General features: G+C 38.7%; 2 protein-coding genes across 2 annotated transcripts in view; one reads left to right on the top strand and one right to left on the bottom strand.

Moving 5' to 3' along the window:
• LOC115810341 (gamma-aminobutyric acid receptor subunit pi) overlaps nucleotides 1-6,547 on the bottom strand; it is a 56,655-nt gene extending 50,108 nt beyond the window's left edge. Inside the window, exon 1 of the mRNA XM_030772273.1 lies at nucleotides 6,522-6,547. Coding sequence (XP_030628133.1) covers nucleotides 6,522-6,547 — 26 coding nt within the window. The remainder of the gene's footprint in view (nucleotides 1-6,521) is intronic.
• Nucleotides 6,548-8,242: 1,695 nt separating this feature from the next.
• Nucleotides 8,243-14,214, top strand: part of cfap46 (cilia and flagella associated protein 46) — a 75,444-nt gene continuing 69,472 nt past the window's right edge. Inside the window, exons 1-7 of the mRNA XM_030772271.1 lie at nucleotides 8,243-8,291; nucleotides 8,497-8,618; nucleotides 11,023-11,154; nucleotides 11,487-11,551; nucleotides 12,753-12,917; nucleotides 13,301-13,424; nucleotides 13,655-13,743. Of these exons, the coding sequence (XP_030628131.1) occupies nucleotides 8,243-8,291; nucleotides 8,497-8,618; nucleotides 11,023-11,154; nucleotides 11,487-11,551; nucleotides 12,753-12,917; nucleotides 13,301-13,424; nucleotides 13,655-13,743 (746 nt within the window). The remainder of the gene's footprint in view (nucleotides 8,292-8,496; nucleotides 8,619-11,022; nucleotides 11,155-11,486; nucleotides 11,552-12,752; nucleotides 12,918-13,300; nucleotides 13,425-13,654; nucleotides 13,744-14,214) is intronic.

Below are 14,214 nucleotides of genomic sequence, written 5' to 3'. Positions count from 1 at the left end.
AATAAACTCCCTGTCAAGCCTAAAGGGAAAAAACAATGTGGTAACGAGGCCAGGAGAGAATGTGTCATCTCACAGGCCATATGCTACGTGCATGAGTGTGCTGTCATACGGCCATGACTCATAGACATGACAAAAAAACTGTCCAGTAAATCCAGTCAGTCTGACATAAGACACTCGAAAAAGACAGAATGTGACACTTTTCTCTGAGTAAACACTAGATTTTTTTTCTAAGCCTGAAATAAGTGAAATGTAACATGAGGTTTAGGTCTACATCAAGCAAATTGTGAACCTTTCCATCCATACAAATATGCTTTTGTTACGTTGAATATATTTGTATGCTTGATAGAGTCATTGAGATGAAAAAAAACCCCTCCATGACAGGAAAGGCCTTTGCAAGGTAGCTCTAAAAAAGCTGTTCAGGATTTTTTGGTTTTTATACATATTGCAGCAGACAAACATAAGTGGATATTTCAAGTTCAAAAGAAGAAAAGGCTGTCATACATGGAGGTGACTGATACAGATGTGAGGAGAAAAATGACAAGAGGAGAAAAAAAAAAATCAAAGTCTTTTTCCTTTTCTTTCCTGTGAAAGGTGTGAGGTTGCAGGCAGGTCAGGCATAAACAGGCAGGGAAGTAAGCATACACGCATCAGCTCTATTTTAAACTGAAGACATAGTACAAGTTGTCCTTTTACACTGATGTGAAATCAGTTTAACCATTTCTTCTCCAATGGATTAAGTTCGTATTTGTATAGATGGAGCTGCTCCCAGGCAAACTGGAATGCAAAAGGGCAACTTCTACCAGAAGCTTATGACACACATCCCCTCAGCCTCTCCACATGATGGAGAAGAGAAAATGAAAAGCTTTTTCAATTCTAACCATGTGGCAGAGCAAAAAATTCAAGCAAGAAGCGTTACTTAACAACTTGGTAATGGGAAAGATCAATCACCCCGCTCTCATCGTCACTATTTTGACCAATCAGAGTGGGTCTTCCACATTCCCTGACTCATTCATCATTTTCCTGTTTGACAGGAGCTGCTGATTATGACAAGTTCAACGAAGCTTCACTCCATCATCAGTTAACGCATTAAGGCACGATAATTGCAGGATATTGAATGTTCAAGTGGAAAATTCAATGAAATTAAGTGGTTTCTGTCTGATTTATAGGCCTCTCAAGCTCTCCTGGTGCATGAGTTTGCAAGATCAATTTTGTTTAAATATGTACATTTGTAAAATTTTCTTCCATCATATAGAGGTTTGTAGATGTTATGCCAATCCAAAATTAATATAAATGCCAATTTGTAACCAGTTATGTTATGGTTCACTACACTAACATTTCAACATTTTCATGCTATGCTACACTGAGTAAAAAAAAAAGGTTAAATCACATTCATATATGTTTCATTATGGATAAACAAAAAAGGAGAGCTGTAATGCCATGGCTCATTGTGTATGCCAACGCAGTTTAAAAAATCAGTAGGTCTGCACAGAGAGGGAATGGGAACCACATCTCGATGTTACAAGGCCAAAAGGGTTATTTTCAAAGCTAATGTGTCAAAGAAATGTCAGACAGAAAAAGAGAGGATAGGAGAGAGAGAGAGAGAGAGAGAGAGAGAGACCTGTAGCAAGAGAGAGACCTGTAGACTTTTCGAAGTTATCTTTCTTTTTTTTATTTTTTTATTTCAACAGCTCATCTTTATACAGACCCCAAAGAGAGTCATAGGAGAAGACATCAAAAGCTCGAACCTTTATTTTACCGGATTCTCAAAAAAGCTACGCCCTTAAATCCCCAGATTTACCATGCAAATCAGAGTAGAAATGAAAAGCCTAAACAAATACCCATGCTAAAAATACAACTGAAAACTCCTCAGGAACACGCAGAGCAGATATGGCAACACACCCTTGTACACACAGATGTCAAAGTAATTCTCCACAGGGTGTTGTCTGAAGGACGTGGGAACTACAGAGGCTCTCTGGTGGACTGAATTATGCTATAACCTTAATGCTTAAAAAGTTCAAAGACACTTTTGAGAGATGAAAAAGCCTTTTGGAAATGTTTGTACCATGGGATAGTGGAGAGAAAGAGAAATGGAGCGTTACAGAAATAAGCAACAGATCACAAACGCATCTCACACAATGACTTAGCATCAGACAGAAGACCATTATCTTTGGGAGCAAAAGCTGAATATGAAACAAAAAGAGAGAGAGAGAGAGAGAGAGAGAGAGAGAGAGAAGTAATGAAGAGGGGAGTAATCTTCTCTAAATATTATAATTAATAACTTAATCTCCTTTAGTGTTAGGTCACAGGCTGAGTTGACAATCAGTGGCATTGATCATAAATAAGATTTTCATGTGAGGAGATCTGGTTAACTTTCTGAATTAATTATGTTTTATTTAATTAAGTGCCTGACCCTTCTAGTGCATAGTTTGTTGTGAAAATTACACAGAGAAATCAGATATGTGTTCCATCCTCAATTTCCAATTCTTACAGGTTTTGGCAGAGCTATATGTTAGACAGAATGCAACTATCTAGTCTAATGTGTGGCTATTTAGATGTATTCACAGAAACAGTCACTGCAAATTTCATTGTAATGGCTGTCAAAGCATTATGGAAACAACCTGAACCTGTGTCTAATGTTTGCAGGTCTAATTCAGTGATTTCACAAAGCAGAAACTGGGGGCACATCACTAACGATGTAAATAGTTTTTGACAGTCTGAGAGGGGCATAATCATCTTTTATTAATCAAGAGCACTGCTGTGTTAATTAAAATTCTCCTGCCACATTACATAAAATTAAATGCAAGTCCATTGAAATGTTATGCGCCTAAATGAGGTCATAGTGAAAAACAACATGTTTCAAATGGGTGTGGTTCTATGCCTTGTGCAAGGTTACTGAACAAATATTTATTACTTGAACAACTGTATGTTGCTATGTTGTACATCCTTAATCAGTTATTGACAGTTTTTATTAGTGTAAAGCACTACTAACACCAACAGCAGCTCCAATATGAGTCTTTGCTGTAAGTATTCTAACAGAGTACATGTGAAGAATGTTCTGTGTGTGTGTGTGTGTGGTGTTAGTACACGATTTCATGAATATATTTTTTCTGTGTGTGCGTGTGCGCGTGTGCACAAAAATATATGCACTCTACTAGATGCTATTAAATGTTAATGTAAATTTGTTGGAATTTATTTATCAATAATTTATTTAATCTTGCTCATTTAACTTCTCCGAGATGTGCTCGCATTGTGCGGTGGGAATTTCTCAGCCCTGTTGATAGATATGTCTGCAGGGGTCGTAGAATGAAACTGAGTGTACACTCACTGCTTTGATCTTTTATTAATGAGAGGTGAACTATACATGTGATACTGAAAGCAAACAGCAAACAGTCCCTTATGCCTCATAGATACCTGTACTTCCCCTCACCAGAAAAGATGTACTCCAAAATATCTGAACGGTTGCTTGAAAAAAAAAGAAAAAAAAAAAAGCTGGAACAAGTTTTAAGCACCTCCTCTGAGCCTTATTGTACAATACAAAATTTATTACATGGATGGAGGTTTTTTTCCTTTTCTTCATACAGTTGTAGTGTTTTGAGAATTACAATGAGCTTAAACAGAGCTTGGGAGAATTACACCAAATAAGAAATCTTCAGATCCTCAGTAAAACTTTGCACAAACTTGTCTGATTGACTCTGAGTTCAAAATAACTTTTCTCAAATGAATGCTCTTACTTGATATCTCTCAAATGAATGTTCTTACTTGATATGCTCTTACTTGATACACTTGACATCTTACTTGACCTTTTTTCAGTCAAATTCAGTCAAAGCCCTGCAACCATATGACTAATTATATCTGTGCGCTATCTGCTGGTCTCCTTTATTACGTTAGAGAGACATGGATCTAATATAAATAGTTAAGTATGGTACATCTTATTTAAACACTTCAGAACATTTCTTGCTGTTGTTGTTGGGGTCCCTCTTTAAGTAAGTTGTCACCTCAGCGTGATATGCAGTGTGCCAATTTTTTTTAAACAACTGAAAAAAAGTATGCAAAAAAGATACAACAGTACAACTACTATAAAGCGTACACCTATTGTACTTCTCATAACGTAGGTCTACCAAGATAGCAAGGTGGTACTGATTGAAGATTGAAATACGGTCAAAAAGCATTGATTTAAGGTCACCACTGAATACTCAGCACCAAACCACAACTGATATTTGGTTAGTTCTTCAATGCTGAAAATGCAATGCCAGATCATATTGACTCAATATTGATATTTGGTGAATTTTTCAACATTGATAAGGTGTTATTGATTTAACATTGATATTAGGGGAATATTTCAACATTGAACACGGGTATGTTCAATGAGTGCCTGTCAACACTGATATAAAATGAGTGTTTGAAAGCTGAATAAATAACCATATTTATTAAGGTTTTCAACCTCCAGACTACTAACCCTGATATCTAAATGTCCCTGAAACAATGCTGATTGGTTCTCTGGCAAAAGCCTTGAATCAACATTAATCGCTCTCCTGTGTTGATTTAACATTGATTTTGCTCGTTGTACTAGTTATCTATTCAATGTGAAAATATTGACCACAGCCAGCACTGAATATTGATGATCATTGATGTAACGTTGAAGTGGGCGTATTGTTTTGTTCTGTATGTTGAAACAGTACTCAATCCATAATTGAGCCATAAGTGATAGACCTATAATGTTGAAAGTATGCCAAGGGAATAGAAGCAAAGGAGCAAAGGCCAGGGAACAGAAATGCAAAGGAGTTGGAAATCACTAAACTGGCTCAGTGTAGCTGTCTGGGTTAGGATACCTTCCACATTTTTTTCAGTTATTGCAGAAACATTGATTCAACATTTTTTCAACACTACTTCAGTTCAAAATAGTGTGCGGCCAATACGTCAATGATTATTCAATCATGGGTGAGTGCAGTACATGAGTGTTGAATCAACCTTGAATCACTCACTCTCACTCACTATCTAAGCCGCTTATCCTAATTAGGGTCGCAGGGGGCTTGCTGGAGCCTATCCTAGCATTCATTGGGCGAAAAGTGGGGAAATACCCTGGACAGGTCGCCAGAATATTGCAGGGCAGACACACAGACAAACACACTCACACCTATTGCCAATTTAGTATCTCCAATTCACCTGACCTGCATGTCTTTGGACTGTGGGAGGAAACCAGAGTTCCCAGAGGAAACCCACGCAGACACGGGGAAAACATGCAAACTCCACACAGAAAGGACCCTGGCCGCCCAGCCAGCAATCGCAACCAGGACCTTCTTGCTACCCACTAAGTGCCACCGTGTGCCCAACCTTGAATCAGTGTAGGATACAGACGATTTCTCCATGTTGCACAGATGGCCAAAAGAACGAGCAAGATCAGTACTACACTGGAGATCGTCTCGACTGAACAGCGATGTTGATTCAACACTTTTGCCTGCTATCAAATAAACGTTGTTTCAAGGACAAGTTGTTATCTGGGTACTTAAGTATTTATTATCCACCCCTGAACAGAGGTTACTCTTTCACTCCCGTTCTGAAACCCATTACAGAGCCACTGAGATTCATATATTGAGAGTTTATCCAGCTCCCCATTTCAAAGCATCTTCATTCACATTGCCCCTAGGCCCTTGAGAAATAGATCGCTAACAGGATTAACGTCTCATTCAGAGCTCAGTTAATTACAAGATTTTCTCTCAGTTTCTGCCTCACTGCCTCAGTGTGTCATAATTAAAAGTCTCCTATACAGAGGTCTCCTGACTGCTACTAAATGTTATCTGAATTTCATTTTCCCCCCAATGGTTATTTGACAGCACACAGCATACAGTTTTAGCACATTAGCTCACAGGCTGCACCTCGTTGTTATCAAAGATGATAATGTGATTAGCACAGCATAAATTAGCAACATTGTTTATCTTTGTTCACCACCTTGGTCTTAAATAATGTGACTGTGACTTGGAGTGAGAATTGATCAGGCATGGGTCTGATCAGGCCACTGCATGGCACATATACCACAGAGAAGTCTCTGACACAGCGTTAGCACGATGATAATAGCATTATCTGCTTGCCCCAACTCACAGTGAAAGTGGGGCAAGCCAAAATATCTAACAAGATTTTACAGCATGGACTGGAGAAGCTAGAGATATAGTATCAATCTACAGGGTCTGCTGCTTGGAGACTGATGGGGAATCTACAGATCATCAACATGGCATTCAAACACAGTGCGGAAGTCTGAGGTGTCAAGTAATGGTGCTGTTCCTTCAAAGTAAAATTTCTCCACGTTTGATATCTGGAAGAAAGCAGTAAGAGCTGATGCAGGTGTCTTTCACAATCCAATATTAAAAACAAGCAACTGGAAAGTATGAATGTATCATCCAAATTTAATAGAATAAAAAATTTTGCATGAATGAATTGGTATGAATGATAAAAGAAAGTGGAGCTAATGCACTGACTCAAGCAGAGATTATACAGTGAGTCATATGGTTCACTGAGGCCTGTCTCACCTGGGGTCACTGCTGTCACCTGTCATTTTGTGGTTTAGTTGATGATCTTTTTTCTAAACTTAATGATGTAGTGGTAGAGCCCCCCCCCCCCCCCCCCCCCACCCCCACCCCCACCCCCACCCTTCGTTGTGTGTGGAGGATGATTAGTCTGTGTGCTATGTCAGATTTTGAGTTGATTTCACAGTTGGAGAGCAGAAATGCCTGACACCCACACAGAGACATGGGCAGATTATCTCATTAACACTACACGATCCCCCACGGTGACGAAGCACCAGTGAAATCCCCGTCTGAAGTTTTAACGCACACAAATGCATGTATGCACAGACGCAGCTGCCCACATATGCATGTACAAATACATAGATATGTACACACAGACATACACACTCTCTCTCTCACACACACAAACAGGAGAAGTAAACAAATAAGTATGAATGAAATAATGTTCTCAGTGTTTCTCAGGTAAATTGCATTGCTGTACTTACAAAACTAAATGTGTCTCGTACTTATTGCGTCTTATTCTTACAAAATAATAAAAAAAAAACCTTATGGCACCTTGGATGATCAGATATACAGGGAGGAACAAGTAGAATATGTTTTTTTGTTTGTTTGCTTGTTTTTGCTTTGTTTTGTGTGATTCTTTTGAAACCATAAAACTAATTATGTCCCATGGTGAGAGAGAAAAATAAGATGTCAGATTTTTTTCCTTCAGCGACATCTACCTTACTTGATCCCATAACATAGTGTCTCAAAAGAGATTAAATTTGTATGACTAGGCCTACTATACCAGAAAAAAATGTGAGCTTGTCCTCATTCAGATGCAGTAGTTTTAACTGAACTTTACTCCTTGGACTGTCAACAGAATAATGATAATCCATAAATCTTTAAACATTCTTTTGAAAAAGATTAGCAATAATGAGATATAAAGTCCTCTGGAACAATGCCCCATGTGCCTGTCTTTTTCTATGTTTATTAAACTAAATACAAATGTGTTTTAACTCCTCGGAAAAATATGATATGAAGTGCAGCAACCATACTCTTTAATTCCAGTTTGTGACAGGAGCTCATTACCGTTAATCAGTTACCAGACATCAGGGGAAATCTGAGATTAACAAATGTGATTAGCAAATTTGATGGTAGAGGAATGAAAGGAAATTAGCGAGTTTGAGAAGTTAACATTGTGACCTTAATTATAACCGTCAGCTTCAAAAACAAGTTTGTGACGTGCAATAGATATAATGTTTGCAATCACCAAATGTTTGTGCCATTTTTTCTTTGATTTATCAACTGAGGCAGTTCAACAATTAAGGCGGAGGTGTAATGCTTCTCCAAAACCCAAGCACTTTTTCTCAGTACGCTTAAAAATAGTATGTTTGTCCCACCTCTGTTGCCGTTGAGTGCCATCGTTGCTAGGATACGTCTAACAACAGAGTTACCGAGCTGAGACTGACAAAATTTGACTACGACATTACCTGTCGCTGTTTACTTCATATTGTCTTCATAGAAATCTTGAGTCAGAAGTGTGACTTTAAAAACTAGTTTAATCAGCCATTTTGCATAGCTCCTACTTGAAGCCATGTTAATCAAGACAATCTTCATATTTTGCTACTGACAACGTTACAATTTATCTATATTCTAATGTAATTTATGTCGCCTAAATTATATTTCTGTGGCTAGTGCCATCTAACTAGTTTTTCCTCTGATGCCAGAATACAAGCACAGCCATGGACATTCAGATTCGTCAATGTTTGACTAAAGCAGAGACCGGGAGAGGTAACTACTTCGCAACGTCTTACGCGAGTATTTGAGTATTCGTGGAGTGCATGCACCCGTAACGACGGATTTTTAAAAAAATGTCGTGTATCTAGTGTAACCTCGACTGGTGATATATCAATTAAAACACGAGTTACAAAAGATTAGCGTGAATCTTTTACATATTGTCCAGTGAGCTACTTCACTTTGGTTTTACATCCTGCAGATCCTGATGCTCTGAAGAGAGCATACCACATGATTAAAGGTGAAACTGCAGAGAAGACAGTCTCAGAAACTAAGCGATTTTGTCCTGAGCTCTACGTGCTCTGTGCCGAACAGGCTCTTCAGGTAAGTAACGCAACAGTCTGTGTCTCACTTACCTAGCAGTAAGGCAAGAATCTGTCTCACTTTTCCAGCAATGACTGACATAGTTCAATGTTCAATTTACTTAAAAAGCTGACTAAAGCATTTCAAATCAGATGGTGACAGTAATGTCGCGGGGACTATAGAGATGTTGGCTGTTATGTTTTGTACAGGATGTGTCCTGATAGAATTTGTAGTGTTTTTCCCCCCATTTGATGGGACAATACATTTTTGTAATATGGTATCCAACTGGCAATCCAAACCTTGTAATTACTGTAGAGAAATATTCTAAGAGCACTGAGCAATTCTCTCTGGTCTTAGGACAGGGACTATGCAGTTATCTCAGACTCAGTTGGAGTTGTAGCTGTTTCACATCCCATCTGTCTGATTCAGTTGACTTCCTGAAGGTCAGGTTTTGAAATTGAGCCCTTGATGTTTTAAAAGATATTCATTTTTTGTGTATGAACATTCCTCCCCCTTAAAGTAAACCTTTCACATTACATGAGGAATGATTAAATATAATATCACACTGTGCATATCTTGACACTCTCAAAATGTGGTATAGGTTAATCTAAGATTACTAAACCCTCTGAAAAGCTACTTCAGAATGTAAAAATAAAACGAAATAAATGCTGTAAAGTCTCTGAGAGGATGATTCGTGTTTTTGCTTAGGTAGACAAAAATAGGCAGACTCAACACTGCTTGCTGTCATACAGATCCCCTGTGTGAGAGTGTGTGTGTGTGTGTGTGTGTGTGTGTGTGTGTGTGTGTGTGTGTGTTTGTGTGCGCGCGCACGCATGTGTGTGTTTGTATGTGTGCTATTTGAATTTGAGAGTTAGAGAGGCTGGGGAAGAGAAATCCCCAGACTCTGTGAGGAAGAGAGGGCATGAGAGTTTTAAGAAACCACTGGAAGGACGGATAAGCCTTACCCCTGCTGTGCCTCTGCTGCTCAGCCCAGATGCTCACAACACAACTCAGCACTCTTACAGAACAGCACAGCCCTGAGAGGGAGAGAAATTGAACTGAGCAAAGAGCATATGCGTCTCTCTGCTCCATTAATGGAGCATCCCTCCTCTCCCTCCCCTCAACCAATTCAAATGACAGAGGCCTCAGGCTGTGCTAGAGAGAGATAACACTGGAGAGAAAGCTATCAGTAACGTTGACAGGCTTTTTATTTTCACTTTTCTGCACACTTATACAGATTTGAGTGTACTGTCAGATTGCTGTAACATTGGCTTATCTCTGTGTATGGCAAGAAGTACTGTAATGGCATTGGTGGCAAATGTTTCGCTTAAAACTTTAAGCTGCCAGAGACTTTCGATAAAAAGAAAAGTAGGTTCTTGGAGATGTCAGCTTATACTTGCGAAGAGAGCTTAATTGAAAAAAAATTACTTTGGCACTGGTAGAATTTAGAATACAGGTTTCAGAATTGGGCAGCTGCTGATTGTCTGTTTTAAACATAGATTAAGTTGTTGGATCCCTTTTTAATGGTCTGTAAAATACAGTTTGTTTATTCACGTGATACTGAAATAAGTCTGTATGTTGTACCTGAAAATTCTTAATATCAGTGAAAATAATACTAATACAAACCCAGTTAGATATTGTAGTAAAACAATATCTATGCTGTGTGTTGACTTATTGAAGTTATTCTGTAAATTCACGCGTTTTAGGTGAACATGATATAGTCAGCATGGCAGTTTATCTTGGGTAATTGCGCTGGAGTGTTGGGTCTTTTGACAATTCAGTCATAAAAACTTGAGTTCTTTGTCATCAAATGCTCATCTTAAACTTCTAAGTGCTTTTGCAATGCTGATCGCCAGCCTGATGTCTGCTGCTGACCTTAGACAATGACCCAGGGGTGTTCCAATCAGAAGCGAGTCAGCCTTAACAGTGGAGCCAGCTGTCTTTTTTCACAGATTGTGAAATGAGCAGATTGAAGATGCATAGTCAAGTTGCAAAAGACTCATTCATAAGTGCCCTCAGATGGCTTGGGTCATGAGCAGCTCTGAATGAATTCATCTCTCATGTTCCAAACAGCTACAGAATCTGTTGAGAAACTGAATATCTCGACCTTGATAGCAAGTCTTCATTCTTCAGAGTCTCCGCAGAGCCTTTAAACAGCTTAATGGAATGTATGAATGAGAAAATATATTTTCTCACACGCGTGACATTCATGAGTTATGGTTTGCATTATAAATGCTAAAATACGCTCTGCTCTTATTCCATAAAGGTAGCATTGTCTGAAAAGAGATGTGCACAAACCACAATAGGAGTGACACTGAATTATACATTAACAGAGAGAGAGTTGGGATAAGACTGTGTAAACTTGTTTGGGGTGGTGTTGTTAAAATATTCATTTTCTCGCCGCGGGGGGGATGTTGTGTTCTAGTTGGGCAATGGAGATATTGCAGAAGATTGCCTGAGGATTTACTTGGAAGGAAATCCCCCAGCTAACCAGTTCCTATGTCGGGCCTACCTCTGCCAAGGCCAGCTGTACCCTCCACAGAGCACAGCCAGTGTGGTGGGCATGCACTTAATGTGAACATAATGTTAACACCTCCTCATGACAGTACTGACATCCTGTTATCATATAGATGACCTTCTTCACTGGCCCAGAATAGCTAACCTTTAAGTACAGATGACCCTCTTAAGAAAAGTCACACATCTTCACTAATAAAGATAATATAGCAATATCTTCAAGACACACATATAAAAGAATTACTGTTAAAAAATGTTTAATGTAAAATTGCTGTGAATCACGGATATGCACTTACCATAAATTGTCCTCTTGTGCCTTACCCCTAGTATTTTTTGCCTTTCATCTATTTTTCACTCCCGTTAATGTCTTTGCAGGAGGAGGTGGAGAAGGCTCTGATGTACTTTTTAAAGGCTATAGAGATTGTCAGAGACAAGCCCAGGTAAAAGCCCAGTGGGAGGGAGGGATCACTGTTCTTTCCATCTCCCCTTCTGACCAAAGGGACTTGCAGCTACACTGTTTTGTTTTGATGTGACAGACAAAAGATGAATAATTTATTGGAAATGTGCCACTTCGTTTAAATTGTATAGCAAAATATAGCGTTGTGTCTGCCTCAATTCAAAAGCAGTCACCAGAGGAAGATGTTTGTGAGGTGTGGAGATTTGGGCTTTGGAAGGGGGAGACGGAACATTTTGATTGCCTATCTCTTCTGGAATAGACCCTCAGTTATTGGACTCATTTGGTTATATTTACTCATTGCATGATCTGAATACATCAGCTACAGTCAGAGGGAAGCATAAGAATATGATGCAATTCATGTAATCAGCTTCTTTGATTGGGAAAGTTCTTTTTCTTTTTTTTTTAATATAAGTTACATATAAGTTGCATTTATATTACAAGATATTTGATGAGTCTTCCTTGAACATAAAAGCTTGCTTTTATAATGATGAAAGCTAGCAGTTTCACATCATAGAAAACCCAATGGATGCTCAGAACTCATTTTCTATAGGCTAGAGAATGCACAAAAGCTAATGGAAGACTGTAGTATAAGTTGATTTATAAGCAATATTCAGTTTGTCTGAAGGTGCTGTAGAGCCAAAAGTTTCACTAATTACTTTATGAGAACTGGAAACCATGCCAGATTTTCCACTGAACATACTAAAATTGATTGATATAATCCACTATAAAACTGTAATCGGTCTATCACTGGCTCCTAAACTCCGTCTTCATCTCAACATGATGGACCCCAATTAGTGCCAAAGCACACACTGGATCCGGTCCACATTAACATCTGAGCGGGGATCTCTGGTGGATAAATTAGTAACTCTCAAATAGACTGCTCAACTCTTATTTTGTTGGACAATTCCCCCTTGTGTCCGAAGCTCAGTAATTGCTTTATTTCAAATAGAGATGGAGAGCCATAGAGAGCCCCTGAGGCTCATTCAAAGATGGTTATTCTGTCTTCATTTACTATTCGCGTAGACTTAGATCTAATGTCTACGCACGAAGTAAATTGAGATGTACTACAAATCCGACACAGCTCTCCCAATAGTGATGCTCAACAGCATGAATATTTAATCGGATGTTTCTTTTTTTTTCCCGTCCGCTATTCCTCTTTCTTTCACTTTCTTGCTCGTGGTCAGATATCACTTTCTGGTGTTCAACGCCTCGGTGTTGTACTTCCGGGCAGCAAGGCCACTCCTGAGACCGGGTCAGCGTCGGTACCTGGTCTCCACACTCTCAGAGGTGGTCAGAGTCTTGGACCAAGTTCAGGAGCTGGACTACGATTGGAGAGCTCAGCTTATGCTGTGGGTCCTTAGGCCTCTCTCATGAAATAACGCTGCTTCAAGGGTTCTGTTTCGTGCTATTTTTTCTGCATTCTCCAGATTATTCACAAGTAAAAGTTTATACTGTGGGGCAAGTTCTTTACTGTGTGCAGGTTACCACTGTGTATGCAGTGGGCAACATAGACTAATCAAGAGACTTGTCAAGGTTTCTTCTCTTACCTTGCAGCCCACAAGTTTGATAACTTGTTTCAAATGTCCTTAAATTTAACGAGACACAACTGAAGATTTATAGGCGTATGTGCACATGTGAGTTTGACTTAGGAAGAGAAGTGTGGCCAGTGGTAGTACAATGACTTGTATAATGGATTGTATTTCTTTTTTTTATTGCTGTTCTGTATATGCAGACAGCTTGTTGAATGCCTTGTAGATGCTGGGAAGAGCAAGGAAGCCGCCTGCTTTGCGAAGGTCACCTCAGACTTTATAGAGACTCATAAACCAGACCTCTATCCCAAGATCTTTGCCTTACAGGTGAATCCTTCACCCTATCACTTCAGTCACTCCTTTCATCAAGACAGTCTGGGCATGTCCATAAAACAAGACAAAGCCAACACAATTCATATTACTTTTTCATCCTATGGGCCTTATAAATGCAGAAAATTTAATCTTTGGTGTTATCTAAACATTTATTTATACAATGTTAGATTACTAGAGTTGTTGTCAGTTTCTTTATTTTAATTGTGAATTGATTTTATCTGTAGGTGCGGCATAAGCTGGCTGATCTCTCCAAAACGTTGAAGAAAGGGAATCCCATTTTGTCTGTCATTTACAAAATGGAGACTCTTAAACAGTGAGTGAATTGTTTCTCCTGTTTATGGTTAAATGCAGTGAAATCGAGCTCAATATCTCAGCAGAAGTAAGTGGGAACCCAGATCTCTTTGCTTTGCAGATATGTTTATAAAGTTTTATTCTAACAGGAATAGTACTGATACAGCTATGACCTCTTATTATTCTCCAAGCCGTAATCATACAAAGGCACTTTGTTTAAGATTTCTCTCTTTCTCTGTTTGCTTTTTGAAATAAAACTCCTGAGGGAAAATGTTATATTTCTGTGTATCATTTCTTTGTTTCTGCTTGAAATATAGATTTAAGGAATTTGTTCTGGTATTATGGTATTTTTTTTTTTTTTTGAGAAAATTGTTTGCAAGGTCTTTGATGTTTAATGTATTACATACGTCTGTTTTTGAAATCATGGTAAACTGTTGATTTCTGCTATTTCTTAGCTATAACCATAACCTGGCTGTTTATTTACATATCCTTT

The sequence above is a fragment of the Chanos chanos genome, chromosome 4, assembly GCF_902362185.1.
Source record: "Chanos chanos chromosome 4, fChaCha1.1, whole genome shotgun sequence".
Classification (NCBI taxonomy): domain Eukaryota; kingdom Metazoa; phylum Chordata; class Actinopteri; order Gonorynchiformes; family Chanidae; genus Chanos; species Chanos chanos.
This window is presented reverse-complemented; position numbering and strand designations above follow the sequence as displayed.